Source organism: Sinocyclocheilus grahami, unplaced genomic scaffold (genome assembly GCF_001515645.1).
Source record: "Sinocyclocheilus grahami isolate Dianchi unplaced genomic scaffold, SAMN03320097.WGS_v1.1 scaffold226.1, whole genome shotgun sequence".
Classification (NCBI taxonomy): Eukaryota; Metazoa; Chordata; class Actinopteri; order Cypriniformes; family Cyprinidae; genus Sinocyclocheilus; species Sinocyclocheilus grahami.
The window spans coordinates 988130-1009775 of record NW_015505405.1 but is presented as its reverse complement, the minus strand read 5'-3'; the positions used below and the strand labels follow the sequence as shown (position 1 = coordinate 1009775).

The following is a 21646-nucleotide window of genomic DNA, read 5'->3' as shown; positions in this document are numbered from 1 at the left end:
ATAGTAAGTACATGTAGTTAATTAATATTACTTAGTACTTAAATGTATAATTAAACTGTAACAAGGACCCCTTAAAATAAAGTGTAACCGACTGTTTTTGGAAAACATTTTGTACTAATACATTAAATGTTAACAATAGGCTGTTTTCTTTTTGGTAAATAACATAAAAGTAAAGGATAAAGAAGTATAAATCTTTGTAGAGAAAATTATTTTTATGAAATTAGACAAAACTACCATGACCTCTGAGATTAAGTGATGATAGATAGATGATATACAGATAGATAGATAGATAGATAGATAGATAGATAGATGACAGACAGAGACAGACAGACAGACAGACAGATAGACAGACAGACAGATAGATAGATAATAGACAGACAGACAGACAAACCGACAGATAGAAAACATATGCCAATAAAGATGTCAATAATTATTTTGAAATATTAGTATTTTTTATTAAAGTACTACATTTACATTTTGATTCAGCTTCAGTTCAAGAAATAAATTAAGATAAAAATAATTATTGTCAGGGATGTATGACATATTGGTACAATATCTGTTACTGGTCATTATTAGCTTTTTTTAAAATAATTTCAGCAGATATTTATTCAATATCATTCAATGTGACAAAACAAATGTCACTGTATCCATAATAATTATTTTGTCAATACTTATATTGTAGTCTGACTATAACTGATAAATGGTGGTATGTTTTAAATTCTAAAAATAGCTCTGAATTAAAATTTTTTTTATATCTGCCATTTATAGGTTATGCATAACATAGAAATAATCATCTTATCAGACAGAATCTTGATGACATGCATCCTTTTGATTTACTAATGTTACAGATGTTTATTAAAGTGAAATAATAATTTCAATAAGTTCCTAATGTTTTTTTTTTATTGTATGTATTTTTCAAATGTTAAATTGCTTGAAATATACGGTCTTAAGCGATAATTAATTAGAGAAATACTTACAGAACCTGCCTACCTAAAAAGTGGGACATTATTGTGGCAAAGAGAAAATGTCACTATTAGCAAGGAGAAAAAATTATTAATGTTAAACAAACCACAAATAAAACAAACTTAAAAAAAAAAGTACTCTCAGAACAAAAGGTACAAAAGCTGTCACAGTACCCTTTCAAAACATTCACCTTTGTACCTTATTTATCCCTAAAGGGTGCACATTAGTAGCTTAAAAGTACATATTAGTACTTAAATGGTACATATTGGTACCTTTTGAAAGGGTACTGCCCCAGAGAGTGGTGTTATATCCACAACAGCTGAGAAATTCTAACCGACTTGACTAATGTCTGGTTGAGTGTGACCTGTTTGCCCCTGTCATCAGACTGAGGTCAAATGGTTTCAGGACCCACCCCTTCCAGGTGTGCTTACCTCTTAGAGCCCCTTTGTCACACAGGACTTTGTTGGCTGTGGTTATTAATATACTTCACATAAAAGGTCTGGAGACGTGACCCTGCTTACTGATAGCGAAAACGTTTATCCACACATTGACCCTATGGTTCAAATTAAGCAAAATGGTGCTAAGTGCATTATTACTTTTATAAAACAATTAGTACATAAAAAAATGCATTAAGAACACAAATCTTCCTAAAAAAATCAAGTGGCAACTTTCTGCTACAAAATGAGTTCTAGATTGGACTTTATATTACAAGCAATATTTTATATCACTTGACGATTTATGTTTAAGTCACTCAAACTAGTTTTATTAGTTTTCATCCAAATAAGGCATCAAGTCAACATTTTTCAACAAGATGTTTCCTCATGTTGAAGAAATTGCATGTGCGTGTTGACATCGCTACAATTTTGAAGAAATCAATATAATTTAACAGCTTAAATTCCTAAGTTTACAGTTACTTTACATCATGTTGTATATTTTATACATCAGTTATATCAAATTGTTATTCAGAACTATAGTGCATGGTGTGTAAAAATAATCATAAAAAAAACAAAGATAATTTGGTCTTTCACTTAATACTGAATAGTTACAAATTGTTTGAGCGCATCTTTCAGATATGAAATATTCTAGCATGCATCAGAGCTGGAAGCATGGTTGTAGTGTTTTTACAGCGAGGTGTTCATCACAGGTAGTGACATGACTTGTTTAGACTACAAATTAAAAGTCTGAATGTCTGTAATCAGGAGAAACACTAGACCTCCTCTCTCATCTCTCTCTCCATTTCTCTTCTTTTAATTAACTTCTTAGAAGTATGAACTCTAAAGGATGTGGAAGGAGGATAATGTTTCCCTTTAATAACTGGTATGCTGATAATTATCTAGTCTGCTTTAACATTAACATACAATGTAATTTAAAGTATTTCATAAAACTGTTGCTCTTACTGAACTTTTTTTTTTTTTTCCAACATCAAGATTTTAGGTTGAAGTTTATATAAATGTATAAAGCAAAATATATAACTTAGACGCTGATGGTGACCATTTTAAATCACATTTTTGATTCACTACTTCTAAAAGCCGGACATGAATTTTTAAAAGCACAAATATTCCATGTAGTATCTCAATTTAAATGAGCTCACATTTAATATAAGCTTTATGCATAACAATTATAAGAGTATAAGCAAAATGCAGTTTTACATGAAGTATAGCATGTCAAAATGCATGTGTCTGCTTAAAATTTTGTTAAAACTTCCCAGCTGCTCTTAAAGCTAAAGAGCTGCCTACCTAGACAGCATTGTCCCTCTAACAACTGCTATCAGAATGTTCTGGGAACGTATCTTCATGGTAACCAAAACATAATTGAATACTAAAATATTTGGCAGCATTGCATGAGTTTTTTTTTTCTTTTTTCGGAGAAGGCAATTTCAGAAAATATTGCGATTAATTTTATTTACTTACTTTTTTTAAATAAAATTTTAAGATGGCGGACGATCTGAGAGAAATGTTGACAAAGGAATCCGTTTACCTATTGTGTTGTTAGCTTAGCGACATGCTAACATCAGACTCAGGGCATGTTTACATGAAAAACAGAAACGTTTTTCCTTTGTGTTTTTCATGTACAGATGACAACGTTGTCAAAACGATCCCCGTTTACACGGTTTCGCGAAAACGACTAAAAACGCTGTATTATGTATGCCAGGCCAGTAGTTGGCAATGTCACTTTGTTGTAGAAACACTATGTTAACATATAATACGCATGCGCATGACATTAACGTTTTCACAAATTTCTGTTTTTGTAGTTTACACGGACACGCTAACGGTTTTCAAAACCTTGCACTTTTTTTAAACCCATTTTCAAAAGTTCGGGTTCTCAGACCCACAAAGCACCATTATCGTGTAAATGAACGGCCACAACGCATAAAAAGTTTTCCGTTTTTAGTTGAAAATGGTGTTGTGTAAACACCCCTCAATTGGAAACAATTGTAAATCTACTCTCCCAAGTGTACTCCCATGAAAAGGTATATTTAAAGCATCCAGACCAAACTAGCATACAAATTTCATAAACGAAATGTCGATGATAATCACATTTCATTTAATGCTAAAAAAGTATCTATCAATCTAACTAAACATTGACAATTTTTCATACTTAGTATCGTCTCAAGTATTGAGTATTGTGTTCACCTGAAAAGTGAAGCCAAAACATTTTGATCGCCATCTGTTGGCTGGCTGCAGTATAGGTCAAAACCCCCGCCCTCTCCATGTAAACGAATGGGACGTGAATTATGAAATTAATACAATTTAATAAAACAGATAATACAATAACATTTCCCAAAGATGGTTTCCATATTTTTAGGTAGTTCTTATCGCTCTTAATTAATGTATGTTCAAGCGTTTTTTTTTTTTTTTTATAAGTTTGCTTTTAGTTAATTATTTGATGCTACAAAAATGGGGTGTGGTGTCATGATTGTGAGTGTGCGATTGGGTCCGCGGGAGTTTGGGTGGGACTTTGATACCGCGACTCCACTTCTTGATCACTATTGCGCAGACTCCAAATGAATCACTACTGTGCAGACTTGGGCTCCAAATGACGTCATTTTTTTCGCAAGATGACAGCGGCCATACTGAGATGTTTTGGCTTCACTTTTCCGTAGTGGAAGGAAGTGGAGACATGTCATCCATTTTTTTTTTTTTTACAGTCTATGGCACTGTGTTGTTAGCTTAGCAACATGCTAACTCCAAACTCTATTGGTATCAACCGAGTCCCATCTCCAGTGTGTACTTAACATGAAAAGTTCTGAGTTGCGCTAAGTTGAAGTCTAATTAGAGTGTTCCAAAGTCACTTATGAGTTTCCATTTCAATTTGGAAGGTATCTGCCTATGTAGGAAGTAAACATCAAGGCAGCTCACTAGGTTTAGGAACTAATATATAGTGTTTAAGAAATTCTGACAAGTATACTTCTAAACGTTTGTTTTAAACTTCCATACAGACTCGTATTAACACCTCTTTTGTTGAGACGTGTTCTTCCTGTTCAGAACACACTGTAGCATCATCTTCATCTTCCTTTAGCAGCACCTACACAAACATATAAACACAGTTTGAGGTCAACTGAAGAGCCTGGCCAGATTTTACACATGATCGTTTTCCCGTTCATGTGAGCTGGATCACTTTATAGTTGCGTAAATCTACTGATTATAAAACCACAAGCCCAGATGCATGGATTCAGCAGAAGATTGACACTAGACCAGTTTGTAAGATCTCGTTCATATCGGCACTCATCAAACACACTTTTCCACAGATTTGGGTTCATTCTCTATAGCATGAGCTTATGGAAACATGTTCCAAATGTCACTGCTCCCGCCGAACAAATGGATGATTTGTGAGCAGCTGGCACACTTCCACAACTGGAGGAGTGAGGGAAAGAGGGATGAGAAAAAAATAAAAGAGAAGAAGAGGAGAACCAAGTAAAAGAGATGGGAAAGACCCCGTATTGGCAAACAAATGAAGACCATTTGACCCTAGAGGTCAACGGCCTTTGGAAATGTCTTTGGTCAAATGATGCAAATATATAAAAAAAAAAAAAAATCTGTTCTGTAATCACATTCATATAGCACAATCCCACCATTCAAGAAGAAGAATACAACACACAATCAAACTATTCATATACAACCCAAGAAACAAAACATTCATTTCAGCTGGCACATTTCATTTGAATTCATATGCAAGAATAAAGCCAAGCTAATAAAAAAATTTAATTAGGTTTTAAATAGTTTTGCTTCAGGACCCAGATTTTACATTGGACCTCAAGTGGGTGTCTGTAAAATCAAACATTTTGATTTATTCATATTATATGCAGTTTATTCAGCATTAGCCCAATAATATGGAAAATTATGAATGTAACCGGCTGAATGAGAAATAAATTGATGGTTTCATGCTCTTGACAGTAAATAATTCAACACAGAAAACACATTCTGGTCTGTCTGATCATTTTAATCTGTATTTTATGTACTCTGGGTCATATTTCATTTTTTTATGACCATGAGATCAGGTTACACATGTGTCATCTGTCTAATTTGGGTAATTTCTATTAAGTGATGACGAATGTCCATAAAAATATCATTGAGTTTGAATGGGTACATGCTTTTTTTCACTCCTCCACTGCAAAATTTGGTAAATCCATGGCATTCTTACTATAAACAATTATATGGTTATACTGCATTTTATTATTTGCATTAGCTGTGTTTGTTTTTTTCCTGCTTTATTCTACAGGCCTGAGACTAACCAGCTGAGAACCGCTGAATTAATCCAGACTAGAATGAAATGTCTTGAGGGACAGATATGGGGAACAGGGTCATTAGGATCAGGTTTACGGACTCATTTGTTCCTGGATTTGTTAAACCCAGGATAAAGAACAACCTATGGTTTGCACATGATGATATTACGAAAGCTTTTGGAATTCTCTTTGGTGCCACAGAAATGACACGCTTCAATTCAAATCTTGCAAGAAGTGACCCATGAGTAAAACATGAGAACTGGCATTTGTTACTTTAAAGAACCATTGTATTTCTATCAAATCTGACCATTAAAATAGCTTACAAACAAAATGTACAGTATCCAGGCTTTCATATTAAAAATATTTTTAACATTACTAAAATTTGTATATGTTTGTCACAAAATATTTTTTACAGCACACTATTGTGAGCTACTTTAACCCAAGTTACACAATGACTTGTCTCAAAAAGTCAAAAGCATCATCTACTGTAAATGGCAAATAGTAATTAGTCAAGTAGCAATTATTGAGCTACCATAAGCATACACACTAAACCTCAACACTGGCAACATCACTTTAAATATGACTTAGAAATGGACAATGACTACAAAAATGTGCTTTGCTTACATTTCACTCTATATTACAGTTTAATAGTGTGATAAACCATATTGCTATAGCAATAAAGTGAGGCACTTTTAATAGGCAATTATAATTGACTATTACATTACAATTTTGGTCAAAACTGTGTTTTTTACAAGTGAAATGTTTTTATTTATTGGGACATTCTCACCTCAGCTTCGTCATTGCTGTCATTTGGCAACACCTCTACTTGCTTGGGACAGTCACGTGAGCCCTCCAGAGACGTCATTTTCTTATATTTCCGCATTGTTAAACTGTCCACCACCCAGAACATTATAGACTGAAACACACATATTTACAGAAATAAGGTGCATTATATTACAGATAGATAGATAGATAGATAGATAGATAGATAGATAGATAGATAGATAGATAGATGCTCTTGAATGACTCACGTTTACAATGAAAGGCACGATCAGCATGACGATAGCCAACTCCAGCTGTGGGTTTGGGATGTAGTCCAGCACCACCTCCTCCAACTATAACACACAAACACACCAGCGGTCAATGCATACCCATCTAGTATATTAAAATGATAATATGAAATCTGTCTACAAATGATTCGAGAATATCTAGACATCCTACAGTGAGAAATTGCATGTAAGACGTATGCATTGAAAACATAAAGACATGGCATGTGCCGGTAAAAAAACAAAAAACAGATTGCATACACTGTAAAAAAAAAAGATCTTTTTGACGTTTTTGTATAAAACAAAGATTGTGTTTCACAGGAAAATATTATTTCAATTTTTCAACTTTCGTGTTTAATTCAATGGGTTACTTGCAGTTTCTTTGTAATTGTTTACTAGCAAATTCTAAGCAAAAATCACCTCCACACCATTTTTTCTTTTTTACATTGTACATGCATGCATAGCTTTTTTCAGCAAAAATTAGAACAAGTCTGAAATTGCATGTACAGAAAGAATGTACAAAGCTGTCACTGCGGCGGTACCCTTTCAAAAGGTACTAATATGTACATTTAAAGTACTAATATATAGTATTTAGGGGTAAATAAGGTACAAAGATGTACCTTTTAGCTTTTGTTCCTTAGGGTCTTGCCCCAGTGACAGCTTTGTGCCTTTTCTTCTGAGTGTATTAAGTATGTACATTTATAAATACATAGCTTATTTCACTGAAATTAAAACAAGTCTATAGAGGAAATCATGCACAGACAATCTTTTCATTATTCCCACGCTAATCCAGATGAAATATTATCTCTGTAGTCACAGTCCTCATTTCATCATTGCATATTAGGACATCCTTCAGTAGAAATAGTAATTTGTCTATTTATTATACACAGGCACCAAAAACATTTAATTTGTCATCCTTATGAATGTCATTGCGTTAAAATATCTAAACCAATAAAAAAAAAGCAAACCATTCCAAAAAGAGTTAGGCCTATATATTGCTCAAAATCTAACAACAAATATTTGGATCAGAGACCGGTTTTAGTTTAGGGAAATGATGGCAGTGGGGTGAGTCTGTGTAACAATAACAGAACATTTGAGTGTGTGAAAGTTTATCTTACATTGGTCCACCCAGGAACGAGCAGCACCAGAGTGACCACACTTTTCTCCAGAGCAACAATGAGTAAATACACTGAGCACTGAGCCAACCAGGCTGCTATCCGAGGAGGATCACCTAAAACACATTCAAAAATGTACTACAATTGATTACATTTTCTGAAGTGCTTGACACTATTGCTATGTAGTTGTTAAGTCATCAGTAGCCAAAAAAAACGAACAAAAAAAAACTGTAAAACATTTTTAAAAATTCAGAAACAAAATAAAGAGATTGTTTAAATTGATTATTTATTTATTGAAATATGTCATTTATATATATATATATATATATATATATATAAATGAATACATTTATTTAATGAATAAGTAAACCAATAAATAAATAAACAAACCATGTAATGTGTCAGTAAACAAATGAACTAACCTTTCAATAAACAAATAAATCATGCCCGATATATAAATCAATAAATATATATATATATAAATCATGAAATTTGGCAAAAAATAAATAAAATAAATAAATACATTTAATTTAATAAAAATAATAATAAACCATGACATGTGACAATCAATAAATATAATATGCACATCAAATAAATACATAACATTTCACTTTATTACATTATTATATAATGCATTAACACATATAATAATTGTTGAAATTTCATCATTTATTTATTTTGTGAAAGATACATACATTTATTTATTGCTACATAAGCACATTATTTTTATGATGATTATTTTTGATAATTTTTTTATTGAAAGCTAGATTGGCAAATGCATTGGTGTATTTAATCAAAGACTCATTTATTTGTTTATATGGCACTTACGTTCTTCCATATGATAAAAACTAAAAAATCGTAAGAAATCATTCTCTAACTTTAATGAATGCTGGTCATTTTATTATAGTAGTAGCACTGATTTTAGCATCTGAGCACTTTTAAGTGATCAGCCTCCAAACATAATGGTAAACTGGACATGGCGCACAGTCAAAACAGGGATATAAAACTGATCTAAGCAGAAAAACAGTCATGAACAATTGTTTGGCCAAAATCATGTGAAACTATGGGCGTATTCCATCTGCTTTGCGTGCATGTGCACACGTGTGTGTGTGTGTGTGATTTTATTTTTCTATGGTGTTTTACCAAGGGAATCCCTCTAGAGGGAAAAAGCAAATGTGGGGAAACTACCCAAACATATTTGAAAAATATAACATACAGCGTCCTCTGGTGGTAACAAACGGCTCAAATAGATGCATCAGTTTCTCTTTTGTTTAGAATTTTTGGTTTATGTTTTCCTGAGTGTTATGCCTGTAGTCTTGGACATTAAACTGACCCCTTATCCCCACTCTTCACCCATTATAACTAGCTTCCATCAGTGTAACTCACCGTATTCTCCAAACATCAGCAGTGTTAGCTGTTTATGTTCCACTATCTTGGAAACAACCTTCACCCCCGCCCAGATCACCAGCATTCCCAATGTGGCATCCAACAGGAAGTTCAACAGATATCTGTTAAAAACAGAAAAGGGCCATTCGGTTAGTTTAATGGCAGGTTAAAGCAATAAACTTGACAAATAATCAGGCTAATAATTGACTCACAGAGAACAGGGATCTTCATTGGTGAGTGTGGACAAGAAAACGTTGGCAAAATGCATGAAAAGAGTCCCAACAGCCTGCTTTGACGTATCAAAGAACCTGGAGAAAACCAAAAAAAATTCTGTGCTATTTTTGTATTATTTTACCATAATTCTGAACTAATGTTTAATATTAATACCAGATCCTCCATGGTCTTCTTATTCCGACGGGTTCACGAAACCTTTTCACTGTAAAGACAAAGATGTAAAGACATCTTATTTTTTGTTTTTGAAAAAGAAAAAAAAAAAACGATCGTGTGCTTAGCAAGGCTGCATTTATTTGATCAAAAACACATAAAAGAATAGTAATACTGTGAAATATTATCTTTATTATATATTATCTGATTTTTTATTTATTTAATATATATTTAAAATGAATTCTGGCATCAGTGTCACATGATCCTTCAGAAATAAAACTAATATGCTGATTTGGCACAAGAAACATTTCTTATTATTATCAATATCTAAAACTGTTTTGTATGTATAGCTTTGCAATAAATTCATTTTTCAGGATTTTTTGATGAACAAAGTTCAAAAGAACACCATTTATTTGAAATACAAACTTTTATAACACTATAAATGTCTTAACTGTCATGTTTGATCCATTTAATGTGTCCTTACGGAATAAAATATTAATTCTGATTAATAGCCAATATTTTATATATGTTCTATAAGGAACACACATTGGTTTGGATGCAATGAAGGGACACAAATGAGATAAAAAGGTTGTCTGTATCAGTTAGTTAACAAAATATAAAATCAAGTGTCATTGATTTTAAAGAAATCTAGTGCATGCACCCTTTTCAAGCTAAATATTTCACAAAAATATGTTTTACAGGTTTAAAGTGGTTTATATATATATATATATATATATATAAATATATAAATATATAAATACATATGTACAGGGGGTACGGAAAGTATTCAGACCCCCTTAAATTTTTCACTCTTTGTTATATTGCAGCCATTTGCTAAAATCATTTAAGTTATTTTTTTTTCCTCATTAATGTACACACAGCACCCCAATATATATATATATATATATATATAAAAACCATTTTAAACCTGTAAAACATATTTTTGTGAAATATTTGGCGTGAAAAATTTATATATATTATTGCTTTTTTAAATAATATATATCAATTTTTAATTAATAATAATAAGGGGGCTGTGGCCCATTTCATATACATGACAAATGATTAAAATAAGAGTAAAAGATAAGTGACAAAAAGAGATAAAAACATAAAAAAATAAGAGTAAAAATTAACAATAAAAATTGCAAAACTGAAACAAAATTGTTTTAGATACTACTTCAGCCTCATTAAAGGGGTCATATGATGCGATTTAAATTTGTCCTTTCTCTTTGGAGTGTTACAAGCTCTTGGTGCATAAAAAAGATCTGTACAGTTACAAAGACTAAAGTCTCAAATCCAAAGAGATATTCTTTATAAAAGTTAAGAGTCAACCACTCCTACCTAAAACGGCTCGTTCTAACACACCCCCACATGTCTACCTCACTATGTGGGAAGATTTGCATAACGCCACCCAAATGTTCACGCAAAGAAAGAAGGCGTAACTTTTATTCTCGCTGTAGTATTGTTGATGCCGCCGCCATGTCGTGAAGACGCTGTGTGTTTCATTGTGAAAGCGAAACTACTTTGTTTGTCCTTCCAAAAGAGGACGATATCCGCTTCGTCATGCCTGGAGCTGATTCGTGCTGGTCGCTGAGGAAATACATCAACTTTACAAAATTTACAACACTGTTTCAGAACAGTTCAACCCAAAAATTCAGATGTGTGCAGCGCATTTTATGGAGGACTTTACCTGATCCACTTTTTTTAAATGATGTTGAATATCAAAAATAGATTCGTTTTTTTTTTTTTTACAACACTTGGGTGAATTAAGATGAAAAAAAAGTTATGTTAAACCTAAATGCCCCACTGCTGTCTTTATAATAGTCTAGTACACATAAGCCAAAATTAAATCAAATACATTGGAGGGGGGAAAAAAACAGCTAAACCACCAACAAAATTAGAAATGAAATAACGCTATCACTGATGTACATCAAAACAAGCGCTCTCAAGGAACAGACTAACTGCATTTAATGTCAAAACTCTATGTCAAACTAGCCCACTATAACAGAAGCTGAAAGACATATCTGGATCTTTTTCAAATATACAAACGGTTACTCTGTAATCACCAGCCAAACAGAAGCAGGATGATGATTATTGAATGTCTGAGGAAACTAACAGTGATGACGTCAACAAAGATAAGCAGCCAAAAAGAAGCCAGGAAGTGGCCAGAATAACAAAGAGGAAGTGCATTCAGTAAATACACAAGCATAAGCAGAGCTCTGACAGTGCTCATAAGATAGAACTTCTCCCAGCTTTGTTTTTAGGTCAAATATCTTAATCTATCCTGAAAATGTAAGCTAAACTTCTTACTGGAAAAAAAATACATGAATAAATAAATGCCAGTCCTCTGATAACAACTAATGATTAGGATATTTTTTTCTCTGTACACAGCAAAATGTTTAATGATCAACAGGAACAGCACAGATCCATGGTAATGTGTAACTTTAGAAAGGTCAGAGGTCATTTACCATGTTTTTGGGGGGTTATTCAGTGCATGACCAAAAAAAAAGAAAAAGAAAAGAAAAAACAAGCTGCTTTTGGGAATTAAGAATTAGAAACCTATTTCACATCCTTTGGCAAAAACAAATGTGAGGCCCAAAACTCACTGCCATCATGCCGGGACATTGCTAAATTGGCCTTTTTTTCATCTATTTTATCATCCAACAGGTAAAAATCTAAATTCCGATTGCTTAGAACTTCAACAAGCTGCATGTTTTGAGTTCTCATTCCTATCCGTACCCCAAATGTGGGACAAGTTAGTTTTAATCTAACACCCAAGTAAATAACATTCTAACACCACCACATTCACTTTATAAAATGATCAGTAGCAGTTTGAATGAATATTAGGTCAGAATGACCAAATATCAACCGAGCAAACACTATAGTGTATCTTTGAACTGAATGATCACATGACATGGTTAGATATTGGGAAAGAAACAACTCTGGACCTTAGGGTTCAAACTTGAAAGGAAGGTCACATGACTCGATCCCTCCAGCTGGAAACAGAAGCTTGAGTTTGGGATCTGAGCATCACATGAGCTACAGGAGTCGATGCTGTTATCATGTGTTATCACACAGCTAAACAATCTTATCTTTGAGTAATACTCGTACCTCATTGGAGAAGAGTTTTTTGTTGGAAAGTGAAATGCAGTCAGTTTTACTAATTTACTAACTTACTAATCTTTTTCATTTTCTGCTGACCTCTCTTCGCTATACTCGATAATGTCAATCAAGAAACAAATCTTTAGGCATTGCTTTTGCAAACTCTGCTTTGTTCATGATCCAATCAATTCCCAGTTGATAAAATCGGCCTATATATTTTCCTCACTGAATATCCTGTTGCACTAGTGCTGGGCGGTATGAGCAAAAATTTATATAAGGGTATTTTTCAAAATTATACCGGTACATGACGGTATTTTTTTTTTTCATGCATGACCGGGTGTTAACCATATTTTCTACTGATTGAGAGAGGAAATACTGCAGTATGTTGACTTAGAATGCCCTATTTTACTGTCATGATGAGTGAATATTGTCAAAAAATACCACACTAAATAATGACTAAACACGACCCCTTTTAATACATGTTAACCAGGAGTCACTCTCATTTAAAATCGCTGCATCGTCTGATAAAATCAACATGCATCTACACTAAAGAGCGGCTATGTGGTTGTTCGCCCAGCACTACGTTGCACTCAGAAATACATCACATTACAGAAACAAAACGAAGTGTAATTCATGTTTACTTCAAGTGACAAAGTCCACAATCACGAAATGAACAAATGTTCATCAAATACTGCATTTCCTCACCTTTTTGCCAATTTCTATGACTTTTCCAGTAGTTTGTGATTAATGAATATTTTTTTTTGTTTTAATGAATTAATTATTTTTTTTATTTCTTTTTTTTTTTATCTCCATGACTTTTACAGCTGTAGAAATCACTATTTTAAAATACCTTAATATTTCAATGTTTTCCATTACCATTTGAACTGCACATACGATTTGTTACCAGATGACTGTAATATTAGATGCAGGTCACCATCATCCTAACACCACAGAGTCTAAATGTCTTGTTCCTCATTTGAAGCAAAAAAAAAAAAATGTATGAGATGGAGACGGAAATGTGGTATAAAAATTGAGTGAAAGAAAAACATTTCATAGGGCCCAAGTTTATGTGTGGATAGGTGTGTATGCTGTTTTGTTTATTTAGGTCACTGAATGATATTATAATATGCAGTGCTATTGATTAAAAGTCATTAAGTTTCCTAATTGCTTGAAAGTTAAACACTTCAGATCTTGAATTAGCACACAATGAGAAGAGTGAATGCATTACAAGCACCAGGAAGAAGGGGGGAAAACATATTACAAGACATATTAACTAAGGCGGAATCATTGTCTCTGTTCTGTAAATATTATTTCATTGTTTTTTTATACATATTTTGCTTAGCCTAAATATGTGTCAGTTTTTTGTTTAAATGTTAAGACAGATTAAACCTAAGTACATCAACAAATGTCATTTACATTTTCTAATTAGTCGTTTTAAAGGGGTCATTTGATGTTGCTAAAAATAACATTATTTTGTGTATTTGGTGTAATGAAATGTTTATGCGGTTTAAAGTAAAAAAAACATTATTTTCTACATACTGTACATTATTGTTTCTCCTCTATGCCCCGCCTTTCTGAAACGCGTCAATTTTTACAAAGCTCATCGGTCTGAAAAGCGAGGTGTGCGGTGATTGGCCAGCTATCCAGTGCGTTGTGATTGGCTGAATACCTCAAGCGTGAGACGGAAATGTTACGCCCCTACCATACTGTTGATGCCGTGTCAGACTGGAGCGACGAGACAAAAACATTAAAACCCATTACAAACGAGGCATTTGTTGCGTCCAGTGGGGACATAATTACTTGATTATAATGACTTATACTGTCTTTTTATGTGTTGCGTTGCATTGCATCACGCCGCGTAAACATAAAACTCTGTCTGCATTTGTGATCGGAGAAATGACAAACAACAAGTACTACTCTACACTGCCCAAAACTCACGTTTGAATCATCAGTGGCAAATCCTTTAAATGAAAACGTACTTACGCGAGTCAGAACTGCCGGCATTTTAGTCTAACGTTACTCTCCCAGGATCAGTAAACAGTCCTCCATAAAATGCCCTGCACACATCTGGATATTTGGGTTAAACTGTTCTGGAACTGTGTTGTAAATACCACTGATTTGTAGTCTTGTCCTCTTTTGGAAGACCAAACAAAGTAGTTTCGCTTTCACAACGAAAAACACAGCGGCCTAGCGTGAGCGGAAGCCCCGGCTTAGCGTGCGCTGAGGCCGGGATAGAGTGAGCTGAGGCGGCGGGGTTGAGAACGGCGCACTCGGCGGATCCGACGAATGAGCGGCAACCACATGTGACGACCCCGGGCTGGATTCCACTTCGTCCACGGTGAAAGTTGATGTATTCCCTCAGCGACCAGCACAGGTCAGCTCTAGGCATGACGAAGCGGATATCGTCCTCTTTTGGAAGACCAAACAAAGTAGTTTCGCTTTTACAACGAAGCACACAGCGTCTTCACGACATGGCTGCAGCGTCAACAATACTACAGTGAGACTAAAAGTTACGCCTACTTTCTTTGCATGAACATTTGGGCGGCGTTATGGAAATCTTCCCACATAGTGAGGTAGATATGCGGGGGCGTGTTAGAACGAGCCGCTTTAGGTAGGTGTGGCTGACTCTGAACTTTTATAAAGAATACAGCTTTACGGATCTTCTTTATGCACCAAGAGCTTGTAACACTCCAAAGAGAAAGGAAAAATTGAAATCGCAACATATGACCCCTTTAAGGTTAAGTGCAAGTAACTACTACAGTTTTCATTTTCTTTACAGGGAACACTAAACAGTAAACATGGCTTAATCTATGTATAGTGTTTCATACATGTTCATTAAATGAAATATTGGACTTTTTTTGAAGTAGGTACCATATAAATACCATGCTATATAAATATGCTAATCATTTAGCACCAAAACCAAGCATAAATTAAAAAAAACAGCATTTCTGTACCATAGCACCGCCATACACTACAACAGCTAACAAACAAAACTGTAAACAAACAAACCCCAAGCCACGTGCTACATCATATCCGTAATCAGAAAAAAATAAATAAATAGAAAACACTATCACATCACACAGAAACATCGTTTCATTTGCGGTTTGGTTTTAAAAGCGTAAGAAACTTACACATTAAAGTGCTGAAAGCCAGAACAGCCAACAGACCCTGAATAAAAACACTGAATCCGTCCATCAGAGACCCGTCCACGCAACCCTGATACCCCGGACCCACCAAATCACTCATATTACTGCTGCTCTTCCAAAAAACAAACATGTTTACGTATAAAAATCAAAAGAGAGATCCTTTTCGGAACAGAAATCCTCGCGCAAACGACTTAAACAGATTTTCCGTTCAACTTCACTGGCGAGAAGACAAGACCGAAGAACCGAGATCGCATTGGCTACACAACACCGGCGCTGTTGAAGTCGTTTTGAAATCGAGCGATGTGGCACAAGACAAAGCATTTCTCTCAGGTCACTTTTCTTCTTTCTTGTTATTGAGTCAACACGGGGGGAAAGCGGCTTGCTGACGTCACCTCCTGCAGCCTTTGTCCCACTCATGTGCTGAACGCACACAGTCTTATTTTAGAATTCTTATTTGTTTTTCTTTATATTATATAGAGTACAATGCAATCAGATGTATTTGATACATTCTGCAATCAAAAAATGACTAGGATGTTTACCCTTATTGCACCAGGTAGGGTCATCTTACCTCAGTTTTCAAACGTAAACTTACCTGAGAATAGGCTCTATGAAAAAAAACATTTTCACTAGGTGTAGTCTTTATTGTTTATCTGTAGCCTATTGTTACATTTAGGCTACATTTACATTTAGACATTTAGCAGATGCTTTTTTCCAAAGCGACTTACAAATGAGGACAATAAAAACAGTCAAAACTAACAAAAGAGCAACAATATATAAGTACAAATGACAAGTATCTGTTAGCCTAACGCAGTACACGTAGCAAGGTGTGTGTGTGTGTGTGTGTGTATATATATATATATATATAATAAACACACGTATACACACACACACACACACACACAAAGAAAAACAAGTAGATAGAATAGAAAAAATAGAAAGCTAGTGTTTGTTTTTTTAAATAAAAAAAGAAGATAAATATAGATAAAGTAGAATTAAAATAGAATAGAAAGTGCTAGACTTAGAGGGACAAATAAAGGTGGAACAGATGTGTTTTTAGTCGTTTCTTGAATTTTGTCTATTGTGATTTTAAAAAATCACTACAATGGGCCTATGTATTTAAAAACCAAAGTAAAAAAAAAATAGAAGTTATTGATGGACCTCTTGGAATGGGGCAGTCAATTGTTCTAATCAATTCCAGGGTATGTTAGTGTACTTGTGTGATGCATCTGCTGATCTCTTGGCCCTTATAAAATCTATCTTTATGAGTAAACCATTCACGTGACAGACAGTAAAAGGAGTGTAATGGGGTGGGACTGCTTGGTTTTTTCAGCTTCAATGATCCATAACTCTAAAGACATTAAGTTATGCAATGCAACAATAAGCCAGAACTGAAGCGTGTCCAACAGAAGAAATTACATATGGTACAACATCAGATTAATAGATTTGACTTCAAAGAAATAAAACAGTTTTATAAGACATACAAGCAGTATTAGGACAATGAGGTGAATTAATCAGCAACTACAACTATATTTTGGTTTATTGCTTATAAAAATGATCCCATAGTAAATCAGTAGGAAATCACTCAAGTTTACTATCAATAACTTTGACTATGCAAACCATTTTGTTCAACAGATATTGTGCGGTAATGTCACTAACTTTATTTACTATATTTAGGAGCTGTTATCACAGCTGTGTACAGCAGATTTGGCTTGTTTTATGTTTTAAGTCATGTCTTTTATTATTCTATTTTGAATGACATTCTTGTCACTCTTGTCAAGCTTTGTTCAGTGAAACCCGCAGTTGGTGTGTCTGTTTATTTTGTATTCATCAGTGTTAGTGAAAATTACTTTTAAAAGTAATGCATTACCATATTGCGTTACTCCTTAAACAAGTAATTACGCTACTTAGTTACTTTTTATGGAAAGTAATGCATTACATTACTTTTGAGTTGCTTTTTAAATCTGGACAAGACTTGATTGTTTGTCCTTAATACAAAAAAGTTATTTTACAAATGTAAAAGCCCTTTCACAACAAAAGTGAAATGAATACGCCTCAGGCTGAAGGAAATGTAAATTTCCGTCTGTACAGTAGAGGGCGCAGCTCAAACAAACTGCATGAAGAATATGACACAGGAGAAGAACGTTCAACACTATTCATCAAAAACAAAAATGCAAATGTGTCATTTTTGCTTAATATGATTGAATTGGATCATCGAAAGTCAATAGCAAAGAGATTGGTTAATAAAACAGGATTAAATACATAAATTATATTTGTCTTATTTAACATTTAATTATTGCAGGTTTGTATAATATTCTGAGTTTGCATTTGATTGTTTTTATTCATTTTGAGGAATACTTAATCTGTTTTGTGCAGGTGAGATGAGTAAATACATGCTCATATTATTCTAGAACTATGCATCATGTTCACACAGCGAGCACAATGCCTCAGGCTGATGATAAAAGGGCAATTTTTTGAGCAATTTTGACAGGCAACTTTTTTTGAGCAATGTTGCTTGGGCACTTTTCCATTGAAAATGAGTAACAAATTTATATCTGGATACCTTAAATCAGTCATGGGCCCTGTGTCTCATCTAGTTGGCCGTTGACGGCAACATTGCCCAAAGTTGCCCAGCAACATTGCTCATAAAGTTGCAGAAGACAACTCAAGGGTTCCATTAAGAAGAACTTTTGAAACTCATGTGGCTGATGATACACGGGGCAACTTTTTGAGCAATTTTGCCAGGCTAATTTTTTTGAGCAATGTTGCCGGGCAACTTTAGCTAATTTTGTCATCAATGGGCAACCAGGTGAGACACAGGGCCCACGACTGATTTAAAGTATCCTGATAGAAATGTGTTACCCATTTTCAGTGGGAAATTGCCAAAGCAACACTGCTCAAAAAAATGTGCCTGGCAAAATTGCTCAAAAAGTTGCCCCATGTATCATCAGCCTCAAGTGACGCCACTACTGGCTGTGACTGTTCTGGCAAGGAACACTGGGAACTCTGGAACGGCCTCTGTGGCCGTGACAGAGCAGAGAAGGACAGCCTTCATGGCATGTCAGAACAGGCAGGGCAGTGGCAGAACAGAGTTGCAGTGGACGATGCCACCTCAAATGAGGAAGTGTGTACAGCAAGATGGCAGTAGTCATCACAGGAAGCACTGATGACAAAGGTAGCACCTCTGGGACCACCGGAGCATGGACTACCAGGCTTGGAACCTTCAAGACCACTGAAGTAGAGACAACCGGGTTTGGGACCTTCAGGATCACTGGTCCCTGGTGCTGGGATCACCAGAATTAGGACCACTTGTCTAGAGAGTGCTGGTACCATCAGGCTCAGGAAAGTTGGGACAACTGGACTTGGGACCACCAGATTAGGAAGACAGAACCAAAAAGTTAAGGAGCACTGGCACCACCGGACTTAGGACCACCAGGCTAGAGAGCCCTGGGACAACCAGACTTGGGAGCACTGAGACCACAGGTCTAAAGGTTGCTGTACTGGGACCACCGAACTACTGGGCACTGGGACCAATGGACTTGGGAGCCTTGGGACCACCAGGTCAAGCTTTGTTCAGTGAAACCCGCAGTTGGTGTGTCTGTTTATTTTGTATTCATCAGTGTTAGTGAAAATTACTTTTAAAAGTAATGCATTACCATATTGCGTTACTCCTTAAACAAGTAATTACGCTACTTAGTTACTTTTTATGGAAAGTAATGCATTACATTACTTTTGAGTTGCTTTTTAAATCTGGACAAGACTTGATTGTTTGTCCTTAATACAAAAAAGTTATTTTACAAATGTAAAAGCCCTTTCACAACAAAAGTGAAATGAATACGCCTCAGGCTGAAGGAAATGTAAATTTCCGTCTGTACAGTAGAGGGCGCAGCTCAAACAAACTGCATGAAGAATATGACACAGGAGAAGAACGTTCAACACTATTCATCAAAAACAAAAATGCAAATGTGTCATTTTTGCTTAATATGATTGAATTGGATCATCGAAAGTCAATAGCAAAGAGATTGGTTAATAAAACAGGATTAAATACATAAATTATATTTGTCTTATTTAACATTTAATTATTGCAGGTTTGTATAATATTCTGAGTTTGCATTTGATTGTTTTTATTCATTTTGAGGAATACTTAATCTGTTTTGTGCAGGTGAGATGAGTAAATACATGCTCATATTATTCTAGAACTATGCATCATGTTCACACAGCGAGCACAATGCCTCAGGCTGATGATAAAAGGGCAATTTTTTGAGCAATTTTGACAGGCAACTTTTTTTGAGCAATGTTGCTTGGGCACTTTTCCATTGAAAATGAGTAACAAATTTATATCTGGATACCTTAAATCAGTCATGGGCCCTGTGTCTCATCTGGTTGGCCGTTGACGGCAACATTGCCCAAAGTTGCCCAGCAACATTGCTCATAAAGTTGCAGAAGACAACTCAAGGGTTCCATTAAGAAGAACTTTTGAAACTCATGTGGCTGATGATACACGGGGCAACTTTTTGAGCAATTTTGCCAGGCTAATTTTTTTGAGCAATGTTGCCGGGCAACTTTAGCTAATTTTGTCATCAATGGGCAACCAGGTGAGACACAGGGCCCACGACTGATTTAAAGTATCCTGATAGAAATGTGTTACCCATTTTCAGTGGGAAATTGCCAAAGCAACACTGCTCAAAAAAATGTGCCTGGCAAAATTGCTCAAAAAGTTGCCCCATGTATCATCAGCCTCAAGTGACGCCACTACTGGCTGTGACTGTTCTGGCAAGGAACACTGGGAACTCTGGAACGGCCTCTGTGGCCGTGACAGAGCAGAGAAGGACAGCCTTCATGGCATGTCAGAACAGGCAGGGCAGTGGCAGAACAGAGTTGCAGTGGACGATGCCACCTCAAATGAGGAAGTGTGTACAGCAAGATGGCAGTAGTCATCACAGGAAGCACTGATGACAAAGGTAGCACCTCTGGGACCACCGGAGCATGGACTACCAGGCTTGGAACCTTCAAGACCACTGAAGTAGAGACAACCGGGTTTGGGACCTTCAGGATCACTGGTCCCTGGTGCTGGGATCACCAGAATTAGGACCACTTGTCTAGAGAGTGCTGGTACCATCAGGCTCAGGAAAGTTGGGACAACTGGACTTGGGACCACCAGATTAGGAAGACAGAACCAAAAAGTTAAGGAGCACTGGCACCACCGGACTTAGGACCACCAGGCTAGAGAGCCCTGGGACAACCAGACTTGGGAGCACTGAGACCACAGGTCTAAAGGTTGCTGTACTGGGACCACCGAACTACTGGGCACTGGGACCAATGGACTTGGGAGCCTTGGGACCACCAGACGTAGAACCACAGGGCTAGGGAACGCTGTGGTAGGACCACCGGGCTAGATTTTGTAGTGAGGAACAAGAATGAGGGTGGACAGGGTGCCACCACTGGCTGAGAAATGCTGGGGCTCATTGGGGAGCATAGATGTATCCCACAGTGTAGGGGGACAGGCAGGTTCTTATAACGTAATTAATGAACTGATCCAATTTGAAGTCACATCTGCCTCCTGGCAGAAAAGGCTTAAGAGGCTCATTGAGCCCAAAGTGATATAAGTCCTTAAAAGCTTTCTCCTCCCAGTCCACAAAGCTGGCAGGTGCACAAAAGCACTCTGCATAGTCCTCAGTGGTGTCTCTCCCCGCCAAAGGCACACAAACTAATCTGCTGGATCCATGGGTAGTAGTCAGGTCTTCTGTAATGTTTGGTAACTCAGGAACAAGGAATTACGATTTATTT

General features: G+C 35.6%; 2 protein-coding genes across 2 annotated transcripts in view; one reads left to right on the top strand and one right to left on the bottom strand.

The window, feature by feature from the left end:
- itih5 (inter-alpha-trypsin inhibitor heavy chain 5) overlaps positions 1-16764 on the top strand; it is a 31358-nt gene extending 14594 nt beyond the window's left edge. Inside the window, exon 15 of the mRNA XM_016287922.1 lies at positions 16732-16764. The gene's annotated coding sequence lies outside the window, so the exon portion shown is untranslated. The remainder of the gene's footprint in view (positions 1-16731) is intronic.
- On the bottom strand, positions 4094-16254 carry tmem110l (transmembrane protein 110, like). The gene is made up of 8 exons (XM_016287925.1): positions 15848-16254; positions 9621-9669; positions 9446-9541; positions 9234-9355; positions 7851-7963; positions 6718-6801; positions 6474-6602; positions 4094-4488 (listed from the first exon to the last, which is right to left on the bottom strand). The coding sequence occupies exons 1-8, from the start codon at positions 15990-15992 to the stop codon at positions 4387-4389; spliced, it is 840 nt and encodes a 279-aa protein (XP_016143411.1). The 5' UTR covers positions 15993-16254; the 3' UTR covers positions 4094-4386.
- Positions 16765-21646: the final 4882 nt, after the last annotated feature.